The 24,184-nt window shown below is 40.3% G+C and overlaps 1 protein-coding gene across 5 annotated transcripts in view; it reads left to right on the forward strand.

Moving 5' to 3' along the window:
• Positions 1 to 9,874, forward strand: part of AGTPBP1 (ATP/GTP binding carboxypeptidase 1) — a 183,444-nt gene extending 173,570 nt beyond the window's left edge. For 3 of the 5 annotated variants that reach the window (XM_021671910.2, XM_021671911.2, XM_064361612.1), the window contains one exon: positions 9,123 to 9,874. In XM_021671910.2, the coding sequence (XP_021527585.2) occupies positions 9,123 to 9,300 (178 nt within the window). In that variant the 3' untranslated portion in view covers positions 9,301 to 9,874. Of the gene's footprint in view, positions 1 to 1,356; positions 1,486 to 2,483; positions 4,197 to 9,122 lie in introns of those variants that run through there. The other 2 variants (XM_021671912.2, XM_064361611.1) reach the window with 2 other exon arrangements.
• Positions 9,875 to 24,184: the final 14,310 nt, after the last annotated feature.

Raw genomic sequence — 24,184 nt, forward strand, 5'->3', positions numbered from 1 at the left:
TTGGAAGAAGTTATTTCTCTGACAGTAAGTGTCTGAGACTTCAAAATAAGAATATAATATACCAGCATAAGGAAGAATACATATTTAGTGTTACATTCATATTATAAAAGAATTTATATTCTTTAATTGCTGATTGTAGCATTCCATATAGTCCTGATAAGATCAAGTTTTTAAATCTATTGTTCATTATTTTTCACATTGTAATGGTTTTTGGGTCTGTTTGTTCTATTAGGTACTAATAGAGGTGTTTTCAAATTTCCCCCATCATTGTGAATGTGTCCACTTCTCCTGTTAGTTCTGTCAATTTTTGCTTTATGCATTATTATAGTAAGTATGTAGAACTTTCGAGTGATTACATCATTCTGGTGGATTGATCCCTTTATCATGAAATGTCTCTTTCTTTGGTAATGCTTCTTGCTTTAAAGTCTGCTTTGTTTGACATTAGTGTAGCTGCCCTAGCTTTTGTTGGTTAGTTTTTGCATAATATACCTTTTCCATCCTTTTAGTCCCAGTTTTTCTCTTTATATTTAACGTAAGAATCTTGTATGTACCATGTAATTGTATTTTATAATCCAGTTACTCATCTTTGTCTTTTAATTGGAGTATTTACTCCATTTCCATTTAATGAATTACTAATACAATTGAGTTTGTAAGTTACTATATTTGTTTTCTATTGATTTCACTTGTTTTTTGTTTTTTTCTCACCTTCTTTAAGATTAATTAAAAAATTTTTTGTTATTTTATTTTTGTTTCTCTAAAAGCTTGTTCCATACTCTTTTACTACTCCTTTACTGCTACTCTAGAGATGATAACGTGGATATTTGGTTTATTAGAGTATAATAAAAATTACTCTTTTTGCCTTTTCAAAGACAATGCTAGGATATTAGGATGTATTCTACTCACCTTTTGACTTTTTGTGTTATTGTCATATATTTTAATTGAACTCCATCTATTTCTTTTTATTTGTAGTATTTCTTAAACTTTTAGGTTCAGCAGTACATATGCAGGTTTGTTACATAGGTAAACTCATGTCATGGGGGTTTGTTGTACAGATTATTTCCTCACCTGGCTTCTAAGCCTAGTTTCCAATAGTTATTTCTTTCTGATCCTTTCTCTCCTCCCACCTTCCACACTAAAGTAGACCCTAGGATTTGTTGAAATGAACTCCTTTTTTTTTTTTTGAGACAGAGTCTTACTCTGCTGCCCAGGCTGGAGTGCAATGGTGGGATCTTGGCTCACTGCAACCTCTGCCTCCTGGGTTCAAGCCATTCTCCTGCCTCAGCCTCCTGAGTAACTGGGATTACAGTCACGCACCACCATACCTGGCTAATTTTTTTTTTTTTTTTGTATTTTTAGTAGAAATGGAGTTTCATCACTCAAACTCCTGACCTTGTGATCCGCCCACCTCGGCCTCCCAAAGTACTGGGATGACAGGTGTGAGCCACCTCGCCCAGCCTACTGTCTTGTTTTTTCACTCCTTTGAAGGTAATGTGCCTTGTCTGGATGCTTTTAGGTTTTTCTGTTTCTGGTCTTTAGCAATTTTGCTATGAGTGCTGAGAGCTGGTTTTCTTTGTATTTATCCTACTTGGGATTTGTAGCCCCTCTTAAATTTGTGATTTGAGTCATTGTTTTTGGAAAATTTCCAGCCCTTAGCTCTTCAAATGTTGCATCTGCCACATTGATTTCTCCTCAGCAGGTTTAATTTATGTGGAGATTTAAGTTTTCTATCCTTTTTTGCTTTTGTCCCTTCAGTTTCGACATTTTCTACTTAACTATCTCTGCTTCACTATTTCTCTTTCCATCTCTGTCCAAAAGACAGTTTTAAACCTGTTTTTGAGGTCTTAATTTCATTTATTTATATTTCACTTCTAGACTTTTCCATTTGATTATCTTTAAATAGATAACAGACAATGAAATTACTCATTTCATCATCTGTTTGGACATACTAATTACAGTTACTTTAAAGTTCATGCCTGATACCTCCCATACTGAAGTACTTTGGGTCCGTTCCTGTTTCTATTTCTTGAAATGTCTGGTAATATATGGTCAAATGCCAGGTATTGTGTATGAAAACTTGTAGAGGCTCTAGGTATCTTCCCTCATGGAAGATTCATTTTATCCTCTGATAGGCTTTTAGAGTAGGGCAGATTGCCCCAGTCCAGAGAGCTACTGAGTTGCCTTAAAGGTAGGGTTGCAAAATGTGTGAAATCTCTTTTAACTCTTGGTTCACCCCTCCTCGCTTTCTAAGCTGTAGCCCTCCAGAGGTCACAACTGAAGGCCTAGGCTGCTCCTCTCCTCAGCACCACAGGACTACCAGAAATTCTGGTTGCTCACTTGTTTATTTTTTGTTTTGGTTATTTTGCTGCTTTATGCTTTGCTTTTTAGCTTCTTGTATGTACTATGTAATTTAAAAAATTGTCAAATGTCTTTAAGGGAAAACTGTCAAGTGTTGAGGTCACATCTCTGCAACTCCCTTCTTTCAGGAACCTTGGCAGCTCTGAACTTCAGTTTTTGCCTCCAATCCTTTGAAATTGCTGACAGCTCTGATGACTTCTCTGCCTCTAACAGCTGCCCTTGCTTGGCCTGGGTTCCACTGGACTTTGCTCCACGTACCTTTTTTTCTTTGCTGATTTTGCTTTGTATCCTTTCACTGTAATAAGTCATAATTGAATTTGACTGTGTGCTGAGTCCTGTGAGTCTTCCTAGCAAATCACTCCCTACAGTGGTCTTGGGACCACTGATAAGCGTGTTCATTCTGAATTTCTGTTAAGGTTGGTTATCCCAGAGATTCTAACGTTCTACTGAGGATGATCAGAGACAGATGGTACTGTGATCCTTTTATGGATGTGTGTAGCTGAGGCTCAGAGAGAGAAATTTACTTGAGGCCATCCATCTAGAAATTCCTGTCAGAATCAGGAATTAGATTGAGGTCTAACTCTAAAATTCCCATTCCTTTATTGTATCTTGTATCCCCCAAGTATATAACCAAAATTACTAAAAGATAATGGTTTCAATTTTTGAAATGCTCTTGTATAATTTGGATAATTTAATCATTTAACACTTTCATTATGTGTAAGTAATGTTTTAGATCAATGACAAAATAATTTGGTGCATAGTGGCATAGTTAATTGCTGCTTCCCAAAGCCAGCTTAGTCATACAACTGCTCCTTGACTTACAGTGGGATTATGTCCCAATAAACCCACCGTAAGTTGAAAATACTGTAAGTTAAAAACCTATTTCCTATACCTAACTACCAAACATCATAGCTTAGTCTAGCCTACATTAAACATACTCAAACACTTCAACAGTAGCCTGCAGTTGGGCAAAATCATCTAAGGCAAAGCCTGTTTTATAAATAAACTGTTGGATATCTCCAGTAATTTATTGAGTATTATACTGAAAGTAAAAAAACAGAATGGTTTTGCAGAACTGTAAAGTCAAAAAATTGTAAGTGGAACTATTACAAGTCAAGGACTGTCCATATTTTTTTTAAAACAAAAGTACAAGTAAATTAGCAAATTTTTTTTCAAATAGAAAAATATTCTCTTGTTGGATATTCTGTATGCTAGTTCTTTGTGTGTATGCATGTATGTCTATGTGCTGTAGCCATTTAAGCCTGACAAAAATTGTTACTTGCATTTTCTATGGATAACTTTGTTTACTTTGTGATATTTAGGAGATGTTATATTTATCTCTCACAAGATAGGAATAAAATTTTATAAATTATATAAAGGAAATACCTCTGGTATTTGTACAAATAGAAAGATTTTCTTTCACCCTGAATCTGACATTTCAATACAAGAAAATAAGATACAATCAGCAATTCACAAATTGCTGATAATTTAGACAATGGCATGTTTTTCTGTTCATCATTTTCAAAAGGTTTTCCCCCATGATATTCCAACTCCATGGGCAGTGGTTTGCTTTCATCGTGCCTGTTGTAGGTCATGGAGCTGAAGATCTACATTCTGGTGTCTTGGATGGTAAATCAGCTCTTATGGAAAGAGATAGCCTATATTTGAGGGAGATGGTGAATTTTTTAGGTTTAGTTTTATTTTATGCTTAATAGCTTAACATGAGGGTAGCCAGAAAACTTTCCGAATCTGCATAAAGCAAAATTTTTTTTCTGTTCTCTTTAGAAATCAGTTGGAATTATAAACCTTTTCTGCATCATAATGACACCATACAGCAGAGAATTTCAATGCATTCATCCTGTAAGAAAGGCTCTTTGGGTGACAGTTTGATGTTTTTCTTTAAGCAATATGAACAGGATTTGGTTTTGGACTAAAATACTATTTTCTTTAGAATGAAATATTTATGAATTGCTTTTGGCTTGGTCTATTCAGAGTAGAAGGAGAAACATTAAGGCAGGTGTACATACGGCAGCTGTCAGAGGAGGAAGCAGAACCAGGCAAGAGGAGTAAACTTACGTGAAAGAAATGGGGGAAGCAAGGAAACGGTGGCATTAAAACAAAGTAATCATGATGGGAAATGATTAAGTACTGGTTAGACTTTCTTTTTCTTATGAGTATAAGCATTTTTGGACTCTTACCTGCTTATGTAAAGCGATTATTTTATAACCACAGGGCGAGTGTTCTTGAAGTCTTTTTTTTAAGTGAAGGTTTTGTGAGAATCATAGGAAATAATGTCTATGAAAGCATTTCCTAAGTTGTAAAGTGCTCAAAACATATGTTGAAATTATTAATAAAAACAAAGATGAATTGCAAGATTGGTTTTGTGCCTCAAAGTTTGTTCACTAAAGTAAAATCAGTGGGATGGGGTAATAGAAAACTTGAGGATTTCATCAACCTCAAGGCTTTTCATAAAGAGTTTAGCAAACATTTATTGAGGTGCCTGCAATGTGTCAGCCTTCTGTCAGCCTTCTGGAAGCTGACAGGAGGTACTCAGATGGGCAAGTCACAGTTCTTGATCTTAAAGGTGCTTGCGATTTAGTACTGAGAAGATACGCACACAATTGAGTGGTTTCAATTGCATACAAAAAGTGATCAGATAGAATGTACAAGGTACAAAGGGAATATAGAGAAGGGACGTATATCCTAAGGTGGGCTTTAAGGACAAACATCTGAAGATGAGACTGAGGTGTGTTTTGCAAAAAGAGTATTTAGGGGAAGAAAGATTTGAAGTATACCTGCATTTGTCCTTTATAAACGTATTCCTTTATAGCAACTGGATACTTATAAACTGAGACTGGGTTATTTATAAAGAAAAGAGGTTTAATTGGCTGATGGTTCTGCAGGCTGTACAGGAAGCATGGTGCCACCGTCTGCTTGACTTTTGGGAAGCCTCAGGGTGCTTTTACTCATGGTGGAAGGCAGAGCAGGAGCAGACATGCCACATGGCGAGGGGGGAAGTGCTATCCTCTTTTAAATAACCAGATCTTGCATGAACACAGTGAGAATGCACTCATTACCATGAGGAGAGGCACCAAGCCATTCATGACCCAAACACCCCACCCCCAGGCCCCACCTCTGACATTGGGTATTACATTTCAACATGAGATTTGGAGGGGACACACATCCAAACCATATCAATACTTCATGCAGAGGAAGCAGTGCTGGCGAAGGCTTGCAATATGAAATGTGAGGCGTGGAGTGGTCATGATATTGAGTGGCAGGACTTGCTTGTAGAGAACTTTGGTGAGTGATACCTAGCATACTGGAAGAGGATTGGGCTTGGTGGGGAGAACAGTGAGCTCTCCAGATGCTACATTTGAGGTGCGTGTGAGACAGTCATGGGACTGTATCTGGCAAGTCCATGCATATACAGAAGTTCAGTAGAGAAACTGGGGCTAGAAATTTGGATTTGGAAATAATCAGAATACAGATTAAAATAGATGAACTTGTTCAAAGAGGGCATGCTTATAAGAGCTGTTGGCTAAGAAAGCATTTTTATAAATACAGTGCCTAGGTTTGAGGATTACATAGAGGATGAGGAGCACATGGTCACCATTGAGAAGGGACAGAAAGGAATTAAGCAAACTAGAATAGAAGGGTATCATAATCTTCACCACCATGAAGTGCGGTGGAGAGAGCTAGTAAAAATGGACTGGAAAATGGTGATTGGAATAGGAGTCTGAAGACTGGTTTTAGTGGAACGTTGAGGGTTGTAATTTTTTGTTTTTCTCTTTCCCTTATCTCAGTATTTATTCCCCTAGCTCCTTCCAGATCCCCTGATACCTTCTCTCTTTTCTATGTCTTCTCTCTCTCTCTCTCTCTCTCTCTATATATATATAATGTATATATTGTGTATATATATTCTCTCTCACACACACACACTTACAGACACACTTGTGCATACCTCTTTCCCTTGCTAACTTCCTCCTCTTTGCACACTCAGCCTGACTAATGTGCCTGAGCTAGCACTGGTGGGCTTCTCACAATAGCTTGATGTGCTCTGTATACTTCAACTCTAATGTAGACCTTAATGAAGCTGTGCCTAGGAACATGATTTTATTAGGACCTGGAGAAGCAGGAGTCAAATGTTAGGGCCAGTGTGGGTTACAGGAGTGGCATCAGAGGAGTAGACTAGTTCCATACTCTTATTCCACTCTCTTATCAGAATGGGTGATTTCAGGACACAAATAGAGTTCTTCTCATAGTCAACATGATGAATGAGCCAAGATCAAGAACTGACATCTTCCTGAGCATTCCTTGTGAAGATGCTTCCTTTATTTTCCAGGTACTTGCCTTTTGTCTTAAAAGTGCACATCAACACCTCATACCAACATTGCTCTAAGATTCCTTACTGTCAAGGAGCTTATTTAGCTCCATCCTGGGCATCCTTCTTGCTCCTAAATCATACTTCTCTCATTCTGTTTCCTCACTGACTTCAGCTTATAGGACTAGGTTTTTTCTGTAAACCCTTTCCTTTTGTTCAAATTGATTAACTCTCTAATACTCAGTTTCCCATGTAGAACTAGATCCTTACTCTGGTCCCAGTGCAGTGGCTGGGCTCCCAGCAACCAGATTGACTTCTGCCAAGTCTGTTTTCAGACTGGGGGAAAGGTGGGCTAGAATTCTGCTGTCCATGGATCTCTTGAACAATGTGTGCTTTCCTGCCCACCTACCCAACACATGGATTTTGTGTTCTTCCTACCTGTTGGGAGACACTGGCCACTTCTTGTCCATCTGGAAGCAGCCTCTGTAGTTCTGGGTGGTTTCCCCAGCCCCTGTGCTGGCACAGTGCATAACTTTTTAGTACCTGTCTCTTCCTCACATTTCAATTCTCATTTCTTCTTGTTATGACTGTCTCCAGGAAGAAAGTATGTGGCAAGAGAAGATTTGTCTTTTCTTACTTCCCTCTTTCCCCCTTCTTTGCTTCAGTTAGTTTTCCATTTATTCTCAGAATCACCTGGAACACCTCTGAGAATTTGAAATACAAACTCAAGAAGGAAGAATGAATTATTATATTTCAAAAGAAACATGATTAAGTCATTTTAAAAGGTCAAATAAGGTTGGGCACGGTGGCTCATGCCTGTAATCCCAGCACTTTGGGAGGCTGAAGCAGGCAGATCATTTGAGATCAGGAGTTTGAGACCAGCCTCGCCAACATGGTGAAACCTCATCTCTATTAAAAATACAAAAATTAGCCAGGCATGATGGCAGGGGCCTGTAGTCCCAGCTACTCAGGGGACTGAGGTGGGAGAATCACTTGAACCCGGAGGCAGAGGTTGCAGTGAGTCAAGATCATGCCATTTTCCAGCCTGGGCAACAGAAAGACTGTCTCAATAAAAAAAAAAAAGCCAAATAATCATTTACTTTAATCTAACTTGTTTCTTTAAAGACCTAACAGATTCATACTAAATATTTTAGTCACAAATTAAAAACCGTGAAATTGTTCTTCTGAGTGTTAGGTATGTTGTGAAGTCTCACATAATCCTCCAAGCCACTCAGCTTGATTTATTTGGACTACTCTATCATATTGCAAGCTCTGAACTTTTAAGAGGAAGTTTGCTACATTAGAGCAAGGTGGTTTTACAATGCATTTTTCTCTTTAATGAGCAAGATTAAAGCAATTATAGGAAAAAGGTATTCTTGCCAGATGAGTCTTGCTTTCTCTCCTCAGAAAATGAGAACCATATAATCTATTAACTTTCCCATCCCACCTTAACTTCCAGATATCTGACTGAATTTAATACTCAGTTGCAGGAATTCTCTCATTTTAGGTGCCTAACGACATCTGCTTCTCTTTATTTTAACAGATTCTTGTACCCTTTTTATTGTCTGATTTTGTAGGTTTTAATTGCATCAGTGATAGGAAATCCTTTTTGGAAACAGGTGGGAAGTAAATAAACATACATCTATATGAAATTAAGGTAGTTTTGGTCACTACCTTAGAGATTTTGAAATGTTTCTGCAGTGTTTCTTTGATACTGTGTGTGTGTATAGAAATCTCACAAATGGGGAGAAATCAGAATAATGTGATATTTTTCTAGGACAGAATACCTTACAGAACGTAGTAGAAACATTGTCTCAGTCCCAAACAACCTGCTTCATGAAACATTTAGAAGCACTTAGTGCTTTTAAGCAAATGTCTTATTCTGTGTCCTTAGGGAAAGTAATTAATCTGGGTATAGAGTGTTCACTTGTTTTTCATTTTTATTCTCGACCCACGGAAACTGGGAGGGTGGGTATATGGGCTGTTTCTTATGGAAGCTAATCACTTTGTAGAATTAGAGTGAGTGGTTTTAGTGTATTACTCAAGAAGCCAATTAAATGCTCACAGTTTCTTGTAAGGACTATTCAAATCATATGTTGCCTGCTTTACAGTGATAAAGTAGAATTTAAAAATAAATCTTAGCCTGCAAATTGATGAAATCTTTCAAAGAAATAACCTGATGAGAGAGTTCACTTTTTTTAAGCTATCTAATTTTAGGATATATATTGATACTCTTGTAATTAATAATTCACATTTCACTGCTTATTGTCAATACAAGGAACTTTCACCTATTACAAATCTCAACTTGTTCATTAGGATAAGATTTTTAAAGTGAATGCAGCTTATATTATATTGGAATCAAAGTTCAGTATGGTAAAATAATCTTATATTAGGACCTTAAAACCTAACAAAGTCTCGTATGTTCTATGTGTTTCGGCTACAGCCCTACCACTTATGTTTTGGATGAAGATGAACCTCGATTCCTTGAAGAAGTTGATTACAGTGCAGAAAGTAATGATGAGTTAGATATTGAGTTGGCTGAAAATGTGGGAGATTATGAACCTTCTGCTCAAGAAGAAGTACTTTCTGACTCTGAATTATCAAGAACATACCTACCCTGAGCCCACTGCCATCTCTTGTTAACCGCAAAGAAGAAATGAAATATCTTGGTTTTTATTACACAGGAAATTTGAGAGAAATAAGTTTATGCAGAGCTGACTCAAAAAGACAAAAAGCAACTTGGGCCGGTTGGGTTTCAAGACAATAAATATGTTATTAATTAATGATAAAATTGGCACTTGTTTTATTTTAGATATTCAGTGCACTTTATGTAGCATTGAATGATCAAATATTGGATTTACTTAAAAAAAAAAAAAAACCCTGAGTATCATTGCATGAATTTTTATCTCCTTATGGTTATATCCTGCATCAAATGGGTAATTTTGAAGTGTGTTCAGAATATAAAATTGAAATTTTAGAGTTGTTGAAAATCCTGAGTTGTTGAAAACTAATATGTATGTACATGGATTTCTATAGATGTGTTTGTTTAGAGGTGGGTAGATATTGAATATAAGACTGTTCTTCAGAATCATGTTAACTGTTGGGCTGTGACTGAAGTACTCCAGGGTTTGCCTTGAGACCATTACATTCTACATTTACCAAATTAAACAAATAAAAACTGTATTAAATGTTGCATTCATTTTGTCATCTTCTTTAACCAGCTCAGCTTATTTGACATATAGAACTTTGTGAGAATATGATAAAAACCCATAAAAGTATTTTAAAAAGTTGTTTTTAAGAAAGTTGCCTGGGCATGGTGGCTCACGCCTGTATTCCCAGCACTTTGGGAGGCTGAGGTGGGTGGATCACTTGAGGTCAGGAGTTCGATACCAGCCTGGTCAACATGGTGAAGCCCTGTCTCTTCTAAAAATACAAAAATTATCTGGGCGTGGTGGCACACACCTGTAATTCCAGCTACTCGGGACGCTGAGGCAGGAGAATGGCTTGAACCCTGTAAGTGGAGGTTGCAGTGAGCCTAGATTGCGCCACTGCACTCCAGCCTGGGCGACAGAGTAAGACTTTGTCTCAATTAAAAAAAAAAAAAGAATTCGAATATTCTAGTCTTAAGATTTGTTATGATAGAGGTATACCCATACCAATCATAAGAGATATATCTGAACAGCTCTTTTAATATTGTGCCTCGTGGATACACCTAATTACTGCAGTTGAACAATTTGTCAAGAAGCTTAAAAAATGCAGTGAGAAGATGATCTGATGTTAAATGTGCATTTGTCTACTGAGCTTATTCATCATCTCCTGAGCTGTGCTGTGTTATTAGACTTAGTGAAGTCAATTGACTTAGGGCATGCTGACACTGGTATCAGAATCCTAGATGACTGCAGTATATCTAAACCCTTTCTTGTAGTGATACCTACCTGGGTTTTAGCCCTCTTGCTGCAGGAATGACTTTATTTTTAAACAAAGCAAATCCATTGATTTTGGATAAGTGTTTTAAGAACTATGTTTCTGATATAATAAAACAACCTCCAAAAGATACCTCATTGCAGATTGTTGCCAGGATTCAGGTGCTTCAGTTTTGACACGTTTTCTTTACTTTTTCCTAGATTATAGTGTTTTTAACCTGTTATCATTGAAAAAAAAATGATAGAGATGTAGTTCAGATTTTTGCATTTTCTAAATCAGTGACTTTCTTTGTACTATTTAACATATTTCATTAACAGCATAGATTCTTTCTGGTGTTTTGGGAGCCACTTAAAAAAACGTAGTGTGGAGCAATTGAAATGGGTCTTTTTCACTAGCCTAATTCTTAGAAATCTCAGAAAACAAACGTCAAATAGACCGTAAAGCTGAACTAGTCCTACTCTTAGTGTGGTAACCAAATTTAGGAAAGGAAGGTCAGGATAATTTAGCAAGGAAAGTATTTAATCATTTATTTAATATTTATAATTATAAACAATTATTTTATGATTTGTATATTTTATATATAAAGCAATTACATATTTTATTATAATTATGCTTTTTCAGAGAGTAAATTTTGGAGCCACCATGTCCATACAGTTGTTCTCAGTATTCTTGGATTGGTTCCAGGACCCCCACAGATACCCAAATCCACAGTTGCTGAAGTCTCTGATATAAAATGGAGTAGTATTTGCATTTAACCTATAGACATCCTCCCGTATACTTTAAATCATCTCTAAATTACTTATAATGCCTAATACAATATAAATGGTATGTAAATAATTGTTATACTGTATAATGTGTGTGTGTGTTTGTGTGTGTTTCTTAAGAGATGAGGACTCACAATGGGATGCTTTGACCAGGCTGGTCTCCGACTCCTGGGCTTACACAGTCCTCCCACCTCAGCGTCCCAAGTAGCTAGGACTGCAGGTACTCACCACTGTGTCTGGCAGTTTTGTAAATTTGCATTTTGAAAAATTGTGTCATCATCGTTTATTGAATATCTTCTGTCTGAGATTGGCTTAATCTGTGGATATGGAACCTATAGATATAGAGGGCTAGCTATATAAATTTTTGACTTTTACAAAATTAGAAATTAAAAGCCAAAATAATCATGTGCAAAAAGAAATTACAGTTACTAGAATGTGCAGAATGACTAAAAAATTTCAATTTATTATGTTAGCAGTGTAAAAACTAACCACATACTATTACGGTATTTTACATTAATGAAGTACTTTAGCATACACTATGAGCCTGAATAAAGCTTTTTATTAAATATTCACAAGATCGAAGAGAAATTCTTTATAGTTAGGAAATGATTTTTTCATAAACAATAAGTAGCTTTGAAAATATTTTTTAAAATTTAGGGCTAGGTGCGATGGCTCACACCTGTAATCCCAGCACTTTGAGAGGCCGAGGCAGGTGGATCACTTGAGGTCAGGAGTTCCAGATCAGTGTGGCCAACATGGCGAAACTCCATCTCCATGAAAAATGCAAAAACTAGCCAGGTGTGGTGGCATGCACCTGTAATCCTAGCTACTCAGGTGGCTGAGGCATGAGAATCACTTGAACCTGGGAGGCAGAGGTTGCAGCAGTGAGCCGAGATGGAGCCACTGCACTCCAGCTGGGGTGACAGAGCTTGACTGTCTCAAAAAATAATAATTGAAATCCTAACTTCCCTAGTTAGAAATATAATTAAGTTTTATTGGGTATTAGTAGTTAAAATTGCCCTGGTTTTTACTTCTGTGGCCCTTTTTTTTTCTCAGATTATTCAGTGTTTAAATTATGGTTTAGATGTCTTCAGTGGCATACTTCTGAAAATCAGTGTTCTACGTTGTGCAGCAGTGATGGGGTCTGAGAAACTGAGTCTGATGATGGAGCTTAGATTTATTTACTTTGCATCTGGAACTTTGAATCTCTTAAATATAGTTTTGGTCCTGTATACTGGTTCTCGTGTTGCAATGTGCATCAGAATCTTCTGCAGGTCTTTTGAAGACAGTTTGCTGATTATGTAGATCTGGGGTAGGGGTCCAAGAATCTGCATTTTTTGCAAATTCCCAGGTGGTGATGCTGCAGAACCACACTGAGAATTACTAATATAATCCAGTATGCTCTTCCAGCATCACAGCTTCCTAAGAATCACAGGACTTGTGAACTGCAAATTAGCATTGGGGAGAATTTAGATCAAACTAATTTGTAGAATCAAGAAGGTCAAGTAAGGTCACAGGGGCACTTGGGCAGAGCCAGGGTTAAGCCCATGTCTCCTGACAACTGCCTCATGTCCTTACCACAAAGGAGCTGCTGCTATCCTTTGCCTTTCCTCAAAGAGTGAGGACTGTTAAAAGCTCAAGGATCTTTCTTCAATTTGTGAAATTTGTTGAGGCAAGATAGAAAGCAAAAACCTATGGTTCACATCGACTTTTTGTAGTGATCATTGCCTTTTGGAGACAGGAAGTAGAATCAGTCTGCCATTTTTGCTAGATTTTTGTGTGGTGTTTAGAAACATGGGCATTTGTCTGAATCCTAATTACAAATAAGTAACCTACAGTTTTGCTTCAGATAGTGCACTAACAGCAATGAATCTATTTATAAATTTTAAATATCCAAATTAAAATGACTGTATTAGTATAAGTACTGAAATGGATAAAACAATAAATGTATCAATGGAATTGTTTTTGTGCATGATACAGAAATACATAATAGTAATGGAACTATAAGTGTATCCTTATAAATCCTTGTTTTCCTATACATACTTTACAAAATGTTCATTGAAAATTGGTGAATTTTTCTTTCATGTTGGTGAAAGTTTAGCTGTATGTAAACTCTAGTTCTTTCCATTAGGAAAACCCCGTTGAAGCAGTGTTTTAATTAGAATGCTATTCTACTTTTACAATAGGATGTTACTATTAAGTATTTATCTGATTAAACTATATTCAAATTCCTGTGACGTAAAGAAAAGGAAACCTAGAAGAGAGTTTCATTTCCTTTATGAAAATGAGTATTTTGAAGGTTTAATCCTTGAGCATCACATCAGTTGTTTCCCACTATTAATAATATTTACAAAGCATTTTTACTAACCTGTATTGGGCTGACACTGGGCAGATGGAAGTCTTTTATTTATACTCCTCTTTCTAGGATGTGAACAACGACTTGGCCTGTGGCCACTCCTTCTTCCCACCCTGCCTCACAAGCCTTGTTTACAACTCTTCTAATCTCGATGCCCTCTATCAAATCCTACCATTTCTTCCAGCTTGGCTGGTTATTGGGGGCATTGAATAATTATACATTTTCTGTTTGAGTTTGCTAACTTTGCAGTGCCAAAATTCATGTGAATAGCCCTTTTCCAGTGGAATATAGGCCTCACACAGGCCAGTCACGTAATGTTTGGAGTCTAAGATGTGGCTGACACTCGAGTCCTACAGCAGTCTTCGTGTGTGTGCGTTTGCATGCATACTCAGACCCTGTGAAGTGGAAATTGATTTGTGATATTCTTCCGTTTGCAAACCCAGATAACCTTAAAGGGCTAAAGAGATTTTGCTCTGATTATTTAGAAAGATCTACTTTTATAATAACCAATGTAGGACTGTCTTCCTCAAAAACATTGAGAAGAGTGAGGTAGGCAATAGCAAACATCTGGTCAGAGTCGTGAAGATGCATGATCTCCCGAATGTTCGTGATGTGCTTTTAAACCACATAAGGATCTTTGATAAATGGCAAATGTGAAGACATTGTAAAAGGCAAAAATGTTTATTATTGAAAATTAAAATAGAAAAACTAGTGTTTAATAAATTAATGTCTGTACCTTTGAAAGTAGCTTGGCTTCTCTGTAGATTTTTCTCTAACTGAAAGTGTAATCAAGTAGAGGGTTTTATGACTAGAAATTTGTTTTCATGTTCAGCAGTAAATATTTACTAAAGTCAAATTACATACACATTTACAGTGTCATGACTTAAATTATTTATACTTTCCCATTTTTATCTTATGTCATCTGTATGATTGTTCTTTGTCCTGTTTTCCTCATCTTTCTAGAAATGTTTGACATTTCATCTACTTTTTTTTTTGTCAGAATGTGGGATACTTGAAATAGAGTGGATGAATTGTATAACTTCATATAAGAAGATAAATTTCAAAATCTGAAAACATCCCATTTAAAGGAATCTAATTTTTATTTAATGAAGATGGGAATGTCCATTGTACACCTCCGAAGAGCCATACAAAATGAAAAAATAGGAAAAACTAAACCACCATCACTATTACATGTTAAAATTAAAATCTTTTGGCCGGGCGGGGTGGCTCACGCCCTAATTCCAGCACTTTGGGAGGCCCAGCCAGATGAATCATCAGGAGTTCGAGACCAGCCTGGCCAATATGGTGAAACCCGCCTCTACTAAAAATACAAAATATTAGCCAGGTGTGGTGCCACGCATCTGTAATCCCAGCTACTCGGAAGGCTGAGGCAGGAGAACGGCTTGAATCCAGGAGGTGGAGGTTGCAACGAGCCGAGATTGCGCAACTGCCTTCCAGCCTGCGTGACGGTGAGACTGCGTCTTAAAAAAATAAATAAAATTTAAGTCTTTTACCTGATGGAGTGGACCCTTGTGTGGTTGCCTACCAAATATCCATTCTCCCCTTTGCTTCACCAGTGTTTTAGGTCTCTCACTAATTTCCCCTGCATCTTCAGGAGTGGAAAACGTGACCTGAGCTGAGCCATCCGGCACATTCCATTGCTGACCACAGGGATTGAGCTGATGGCAGTCCTACTATCCTCCTACAGTAGGCAGCCCTACTGCAGCCAACCTCTAGTGTCCATTCCAGAGGCATGGCTCCACCCAAAGCTAATGTCCTCAGAGAAGTTAAAAGGAAGAGATGAGTTCTAAGGGACACTGGACAGGCAGAAACAGCAAATGTCCACTCCAGCGTGTCAGCCAGTCTGCGCAGAGTGAACATCAGGACAATGTGAGACCAAGCCCTTTCCTTCAGTAAGGAAAGATACAGCCACTGACAGCCACCAGACAAGCATGAGAGAAGAGCATTTTGGAGGCGAGCCAGCACCGAAAGATGAGCCAAGGCATTGAGACAAACTGGGTCCTTTATCATTTCGGCCCCGTATTAAACTGTTCATGAAACCCAAAATTGTGTCAGTTATATGGACCTGTAAGTCACCTTCATTGTTTAAGCTACTTGAATGTTTTGTTACTAGTGAAGGTATGTCTGTTCTACAGGTGCCTGACACCTATCTGAAAAGCCAGCCACCTGTAGTCTCCATTCTAGAAGGTGTTGGCTCCACCCAAAGCTAATGTCCTAAGAGAAGCTAAAAGGAAGAGATGAGTTCTTTTACCCAAAAGGACCCTGGGCCGGCAAAAACAGCAGACGTCCACTCAAACATATCCAACTGGCTAATTTTTATGTTGTGTCTACCAGAACAAAATGCTGGGCCAGAAATGAGCCACATTTTTGTCATTGCTGCTCTAAACTCAGGGAATATTTCCTCCAGTGGTGAGACTTGGCATTGTTTTCTTCAGATAAAATATTGCCCTAGGAGCTGGCTTTTCAGCATCTTCAAAGTTCTCTTTAGTAGTAATGAAGGACACCAATGTTGTTGACTATTCGTATTGAAATTGAGTACCTCTTTAATGGTGCATCGTGATAGCAAGACGGACCTGGAGAGCAAGCTGAGAAAGATCAGAGATCCCTTTGCTGGGTCACATCAATTAGACCAAGTATGTAATGACTGAGAGTCATCAAAGCTGGAAATTTCTAGTATGAACAAATAATGGGATGAAGTCTTAGCATTATTAATTTCAAAGCTATTTCCATCCACTCACTGTGTGGAACTGCAACCCTTTGCCTTTTCATTATACAGGATCCATAAAAAGCATTTGAACATCACTTTAAAGTTTAGGAAGTGCTTTCCTAAAAGGTACCTCATTTCAGTATCACGAAAACACTATTAAACAGATAGCATTAGGGCTTCCACTTTACCTGTGAGGAAACGGGGGGTTGGAGAGGCATGTGACTTACCTGGACTTGTAGAGCAGAGTGGGAACTCAGACCTGAGCCTCACCAGGGCTGCCGATGACCCAGTGCTTCCTCCCACAGTCAGCTAGCCGGTGGCCTGGGTCAGCCTGGTCAACCTTGTATCAATAGTTTGATTATATTGGAAAAATATGGCAACTATTTCAGCACTACAAGCCATAGTGTTCCTAAGGAGAGTGGAGAGAGCTAAAACTGGCAAAATATCTAGTGTGGGTTAAGCATTCTCCTGGGTGTCTCATGAAAACAATCTCAATGGAAACATTTTCTTTTTAGCTCATGGGAAGATTCGCATATTTTCCAAATCACTATTTTATGGGTGGTTGGGAAGAACGCAGTACATCCAGTTTGTGTTTCTAACCATTTTGTTTTATTTTTTCAAAGAAAAGAGACGCTTGGGTCTATTTTATTTTATGTTTAACAAAATAGGTAATAGTTTAACAAGCTTTCTTCATCTGTCTTTCTGGTTTCTCCTTCTATGATGGTGAGGGAAAAGAATATTGTCTAACACACTTACCTAAAGTATATTTTGTCTAAAACTGTGTCATTTTAGAGGTCCGCATAGGAAGACAAATGGGTAGAAGCCAGACATAATAGACCAAGATTTTACCTTTGGTTCTTTAATATTTATCCCTCATTCCACATCAAAACTACCTCCTGGGAATATGTAAGGGACAGATGTGACACCCAAAGGTGGATATTCATCATAGGTCTTTCAAATGATTGTTCTAGTCTCTAACCGCCCCGCTTGTCAGCACCACCCATACGTTCTCCAGCTTCCACAGTAGGATTATTTTGTTGTCCCAGCAGGAGGAATCCTAGAATCTTATTAAATGTGGATTCTTTCAAATTATCTAACTGTTTAAAGGGACGGAGCATGCTTTTTCATGGGCCCACTTTCTAGTGCGGGATTATTTTGCATTGGGTAGAGCATTCAATGTCCATTTAATTAAATCACCAAATATTACAGTTCCAGTTTGTAAGGTTGTTGAGACCCCAGTGAACAGCAGCAACCTATTGGCTGCAGGAAAATGGTAAACTCAGGAGTTTAGTCTGTTGTATTCCCACAATGTGCGCTCATAACAAGGAGAGGAAGGAAAGCAAGAGATGTTCTACAGTATTTTGATTAATATTACCTAGGAATTTCTCCTTCATTTTCAATCAGTAATATCCCTAAAACTTCATTGAAAGTGTAGACATTTTAGTCAATGAGCTACCAGAAGGGCAACCTCACGAGACCCCCTGGACCTGACTCATTCAGCCTTTTAGTCTTTATCAGTCCCTTGTCCTTACTTGGTGATCTTCACTGGTGAAACTGGGTCCTAATATGCTTGAGACAATGAGTGTTTCCCTTCATCAGGGAAATCACCAAGAGGGGCACAGGGCCTGGTGTGGCCTTGGAAAGTCACATTGTTGTGTAAGTGGTGCCTAAGGGAGCAGCCTTGAAAAGGAAAAGTTGCAACAATGTTGCGTCGCGAGTGGAATATGTGAGACTTTAACACAGTGAATACTGGTGCCTTACAAAACAACAGACAAAAAAGGGCGTGGTGCTTAGTTGAAAGAGCTTGGGGGTTGGATTGATCCGACCTAAGTTCATCTCCCACCCCCCTGTTTACTTAGCCGGCTGAGTGATCTTGGGCAAGACACTGCATCTCCCTGAGCCTGAATTTCCACACCTGTAAAATGGCAATAATGGTGCTGTTTTGGATTGTGTGTGGATTTAATTACAATTGTAGGATGTCAGGCACAAAGCCCAGCACAAAATAACAGCTCAATAAATAGCGTATCTCTGTGGCTGGTGGCCCATTTGGCTGTCTCATTTATTCTACTTAATATTTTTGGCTGGGTGCTGTGGCTAACGCCTGTAATCCTAGCACTCTGAGAGGCCGAGGTGGGTGGATCACCTGAGGCCAGGAGTTTAAGATCACCATGGCCAACATGGGGCAACCACATCTCTACTAAAAGAAATACAAAAATTAGCCAGGCCTGTAATCCTGATGATGTTTATGCGGAACCTCCCAGTAGCTATAGCTACTTGGGAGGCTCACACAGGAGAATTACTTGAACCTGGGAGGTGAATTCTGCAGTGAGCTGAGATTGCACCACTGCACTCCAGCCTGGGTGACAGAGCCAGACTCCAACTCAAAAAAAAACCCAGAACTTTTCTGTCCCTCCCTAGAAACTTTCAGTGCTGAAAGGACCCTCAGAGGTCAAGTCCCACTGTCTGTGTTAGATAAAGGAATTCAGTCCAAGGAGCTTAAGTGACTTGCTCGAGGCCACTCAGCTTTCTGACATTGCTCCTCAAACCCCGCATCAGACCCTTCTGATGTGTCTGCTCTGCTAGCCCATCCTTCTAGGTTGAGCAGTGCTGACTCTAATTTCAGACCTGTTTCATAGTCTGTTGACAATTACATTGTCCATCATGCCATTTAGAGCTCTGACTTTATAGCTTTGGGAAGCACCTTAAAATATAATTGCAAACACTCTCGCCATCCAAATGTGTACTCCCCATGACTAATAATGAGGCTCTTAAGTGGTGGCACAGGAGAGCAGCAAGATGATAGCTCATGTGAAATGAGAAATTGGAGCAAATGGGATTTGGTAATGGACTTTGCAGTGACACGAGTTGTCTGATAGCTGGTCTGTGGTTATCTTGGTACATTTTGTATTCTGAAAGACAGAAAATGTCAGGCCATTGCCCAAATATTGGTTAAGATTTTGATTATTTTGCAGAATTGTAGCATAGTACCTCAGGATTGATGTTTTGCTCCCAAAATTTTATGTTCAATGTTCCTGTCCTTTGTTAAGAAGTTGCACTTTCTATTATTTGTAGTCTATTTAAAAAATAGTAATTTTTTTTTCCTGTTGCCTAAATGATTTGTTTGTTTAGTTCTTGGAGTAGAAACACCAGCTGCCCTTAGACTGGGCCATAGAGAAGACCTGCCTGTTAGCTTGGCAGCTCTTAATTTAGAGCATTCATTCACTTACTCATTTTTAAAACCTTTATTGTGTACTGACGTGCAAGCCACCAAGAAGGGGAAAGGAATGCAGAAGTGAGTAAGATGTAGTACTTATCCTCAAGGACTTCAGAGCCCCATGGGGGAGACAGGCCTGGTTTCCATAAACAATGCTGCAAGATAGAACATGATGTGCCAGGAGGGACAAAGTGCCAAGGTGGGGACAAAGGAATGACTAGTCCCGAAATGGGCCTGTGGGAAAGATGTCGTGATGCTGGGAGGTTGGGCTGGATCTTAAAGAATGTGGCGATTATAACACACAGAGAAGGGGTAGCGGGTGGGGAGTTGTGGGCAGAGCAAGAATAGAAGAGGGGCAGGGATTCCAAGTCAAGGGAACACACTGAGCAGAGGGTGGAGGCTGGTAGGCGAGGAGAGGTAAATGGGGTCCCTCCATGAAGGGACTTGGAAGCCACACTATGGTGTTGTGTCCATAGGTCAGTGGGGGGCTGTGGGTGAGTCTTAAGCAAGTTAAGTCATGGGATTACATTTATGTTGTAGAGAGACAGGGAATGGATTGGAGTGGTAGAAACCTCTAATTTTACTTCTGATTCAACAACCAGTTGGGTTTCTTAGTTTTGCCTCTCAACTCCCCTCCTTGGGGACAAGTTTGTATCTCTCCCCCATCTCCCTCTGGCTGATAGCTGCCCCTGGGCCACACACTCACCAGGAGCTGGCAGAAACAGGACCAGCCTCTTGTGGGGCCGGAGCCTGTGGCAGCCGGTTCCTGAAGCCCAGAGGAAGGCAGATAGCTATAATTATTTGGCAAACTAAGGTTACCACTGCTTCTAAGACATCACATGCTTGAATTTAACAAGCATATGCAAATGATAAATCTTGAAATTTCAACTAAGGAATCAAGGCTGGATCAGTATTGTCACAGAATCAGAGTTTTTGAAGGGTAGTTAGCAGATCTTCTATACATTGACAATTAATTTTCCTTCTCAACAGAACTGCAAACAAATTCCCAGTTAATGAATTTGCTGAGTAGTTCCTCCCCAAGGAGAGTCAGTCTGGCAGAGATATTCAGCTCTAGCTGAGCTCGGGCTAGATCAGTTGGACCAGAGTCGACCTGCAGACCTGTGAACATGAGCATATGCGCTCGCTGAGCGCCAAGGGGTTTGGGGACAGTTTGTTACACAGCTTTGTCCAGGCAGCAGCTGACAGATTCCTGCCCTGGCAGAAAACTGGAGCACCCATCTCCTTATTATAGAAATGAGGATTCATTGAAGTATGAAGTATGTAAAGTGTGCTAAGCAGGACTTTGGCTTATTACTACAATAACTGTTAGTATTATCAATCTCACATTGAACTTTGCTCACTCTCCCTCATAACCAAACCCAAGTTCTAGAAGCCTCCTAGTGGGATGGGAAAGGAAATGCTGGATCAATATACATGGATTGATTAGATGGGATCAATGAGGCCTTACAGTTAGTGTTTGAGGAGGGAAAGCGAGAGAGGAGAAGGAGAGAGGGAAGATTAGTCAGGTTCTAGGGGCTCCCATTATTTGTATTTACCAATCTACCATTTTCTTTTCAGGCCAGAGTCCACATCCTGCTCACCTTTGGGACATCTGTGAGGCAGGGTGCCTCCTTTCTGTCCCACCAAGAGGACAGATGAGGGACTTGGCCTCTGGCCCCCTCCAGTTGGGTCAGCACCTGCTGGGCCTCCTCCTGGCTCATCCGTACCAGTGGGAGCACACCTGGTTTCTGCTGAGATGTGAGAGCTTCTTCACTGGTGGGGGGTTCAGAAGAATGTGCATATGCCCTGTAGATCTGGATTTCAGGCTGTTTTTACCCATTGTGTTCTCACCTGCATCTTTAGTGCACATGGGATTACTGATGAACAAAATGCCCCGAACTGATGGGCCCTCAAGCAAAGGAGAGGCAGGCAGGAATGCATGGGTTTCCATGGGTCCAGGGAGGGCATCTTGTGGAAGGCAGCTGGGATTGAGTTGGTTTTCTCCACTGTCCCACCTGAGTTACTGCCCAATGGATAGGCCAACACTCCTGCAAGGCCATGGGATGTGTGCAGGTGACTCCAGCTGAGGGCACCAGAGAGACTGCAAGGAACCGTGCCATCTGAAGGGCTCTAAGACTCAGACACACAGCTCCTGAAACACCTGTCCCAGAGGGTGCCAACAGATGTGCCAACCAACAGGGAGGTTTGCAGCTGGGCCAAATCCAGCCCCCAGCTCTTAGCCTCGGAAGCAAAGGCAACCAACAGGGAGAGGATTGTGTTGGGACCCAAGGAACTAAAGAAACACTGGTTTGTTTTCCTCTCTCAGCCTCTCACCCCGACATTAACTGAAGAGTGCTGCCCTGAAAAAGAAGGACTCAGAGATAGACTATGACTCTCGCCCTGTACACATTCAGGATCTCTCTGAAGCAAGTATTAGAGGAAAGAAGAAGATGAAGCTGAAATAGAATTTGAGCTTAAATCTGCAAAATCAAGGGAAGGAAATGGGAGATCTGACAAGGTAGGACTGAAAAAAATCATTGGAGAAAAAGAAAACTGTTTCATGCTCATATCCATATGGAGTTGAGAGCAGCTCGACTGGTAGTTGTTTGCAGGATTGCACTGGCTCCAGAGGGCCCTGGAGGTTCTGGCTGAAAGTTTGAGGTTGAAGTAAGGAAATGGCTGGAATTGGAATAAACTGACCAAGGAAGAGTGAGTTCCCCATCTATGCAAGGTTGCAGGCAGAGATTGCAGAGGTTGCAGCAGATACTCCTTAAAGTCACTTCAAACCTGGGGCTCCTCTTTCTCTCCTGGGACACTTGGGAGACACGGGGTGTGGAGGTGGCCTAGGAGGATACAGCAGGCTGGTGGTGGTCTGCAGCCATGCTGCCTTTTGATTGATGGCCCTGGGGCCGGCCTGCGCATGAAGGTAGAGGTCGTGGTGTGGCTGAACTCCCCTGGCTGGGGTGTCCACTTGCCCTTGCACCAGACTAAAGGCAGGCTCATCTGCTGGTCACCACTTCCTGCTGGTCATGGGCCTGATGATGCTTAGAGAAAGTTGAACTAGCTGGCACATTGGGTCTGACCAAGGGCTCTGATGGGGAGTGCAGGAGTGACTGCCACCCGCAGGGTACACGCCTTGAACATCTGGATTCACTTTTATTGGAGACCTGTAGGCCACTCTGCTTCTGCTCTGGGGGGGAGGGCCAGTCGTGAATCCTCCCTTTTGGTCCTGCAGTCTCTCCTGTGGGTAGCCATGGACATCCAGATGTCGGAAGGGCTTGGGTGTGGAGCCCTTGGGTGTGGGGGCCAGTGACTGTGAGACTTAGTCAAGTGGCTTCATGCCCTGGTAACTACTCATTTGAAAATTTTGGGGGACAGTGGAATAGCTGGGCTTGGCTAGAATGTTTCAGTCTAACTGAGAGGCTCTAATACTCTGAGTCTCACTGACACAGGTCAGTTTCCTTTCCCTGCGCTTCCAGAATATGCTGCACAGCAAGTGTCCTTACTTCCTCTCCAGCAACCAGCTCTCCATCTAAAGTACTATGAGAAGGGGTGCTCTTGTCAAGCCCCCAGGACAGAGAAGGCCTACTCACCTCACCTTTCCAGAGCCCAGAGCGGTCACCTAAGTGACATAGTCCACAGACGGAATGTGCTGAGTCCACCCAGACAAGAAAGCAGATAAAAATTTAAGATGGCAGCTTCTTATACTTCTGATCAGACATCTTCCTGATCTACCTGCGTAGGAGAGAGAGAATGGGGGCCTCATGCTGCGTGTGGAATGGCTGGACCACATAAGAGCAGCGCATGTGTGTGTGTTGTGTGTGTGTCTGCTCAGTGTAAGCCTAACAAGTGTACAGATCCTGCTGTGCGTCAGTCAGGCCCCTGGAACAGCTTGTCAGCATGGCTCATGTCACAAAGTGTTTCTTCAAAGCGGTAAACACACACACCATCCACATTGTGTTTCAGGAAGACAATGGTTCAAAGGGTCTGCCGGGCTATTTTTATCATGGATGTCTGGAAGGAAAATGATGTCACATGCCGGGAACAGTGTCCAGCTATTCCAACAGACCACAGCTAAAAGATTCTTGTTTTTATTTGGGTTTCTCTCAGAATCGAGATCATTCAAAAAAGGTGAGTTTAAAACCCTTTGTTCCAGAAAGGGTTGCAGCTCAAACTGTGCCTAGAGTGCCTTTCTTTCCTGTGTTTTGTCAAACAGACATGAAAACTCCTGCGAACTAGGTGCCTGGATCAACCTGGCTGAGCTTGTGGTAGGGGAGGTGAGGCCTCCTGACAACAGATGGATTTGGCATTGCAGAGAGCCAGATGGCTGGCCATGTTAAAGTGATAAAAAAGAAGAGTGATCGTACTAGTTTTCTACCTCTGCTGTGGATCTTGGACTCTGAACCTGTCCGATTTTCATTCTTTCATCTGTAAAATAGGGTCATACCTACCTCGGAAGATTGTGGGTATTGATAAAATAAGAACTAAAAACAGCTATTACAGTGCCACACGTTAGGTG

The sequence above is a fragment of the Aotus nancymaae genome, unplaced genomic scaffold, assembly GCF_030222135.1.
Source record: "Aotus nancymaae isolate 86718 unplaced genomic scaffold, 86718_ANA_hifiasm-v0.15.2.pri h1tg000041l, whole genome shotgun sequence".
In the NCBI taxonomy this organism is placed as follows: domain Eukaryota; kingdom Metazoa; phylum Chordata; class Mammalia; order Primates; family Aotidae; genus Aotus; species Aotus nancymaae.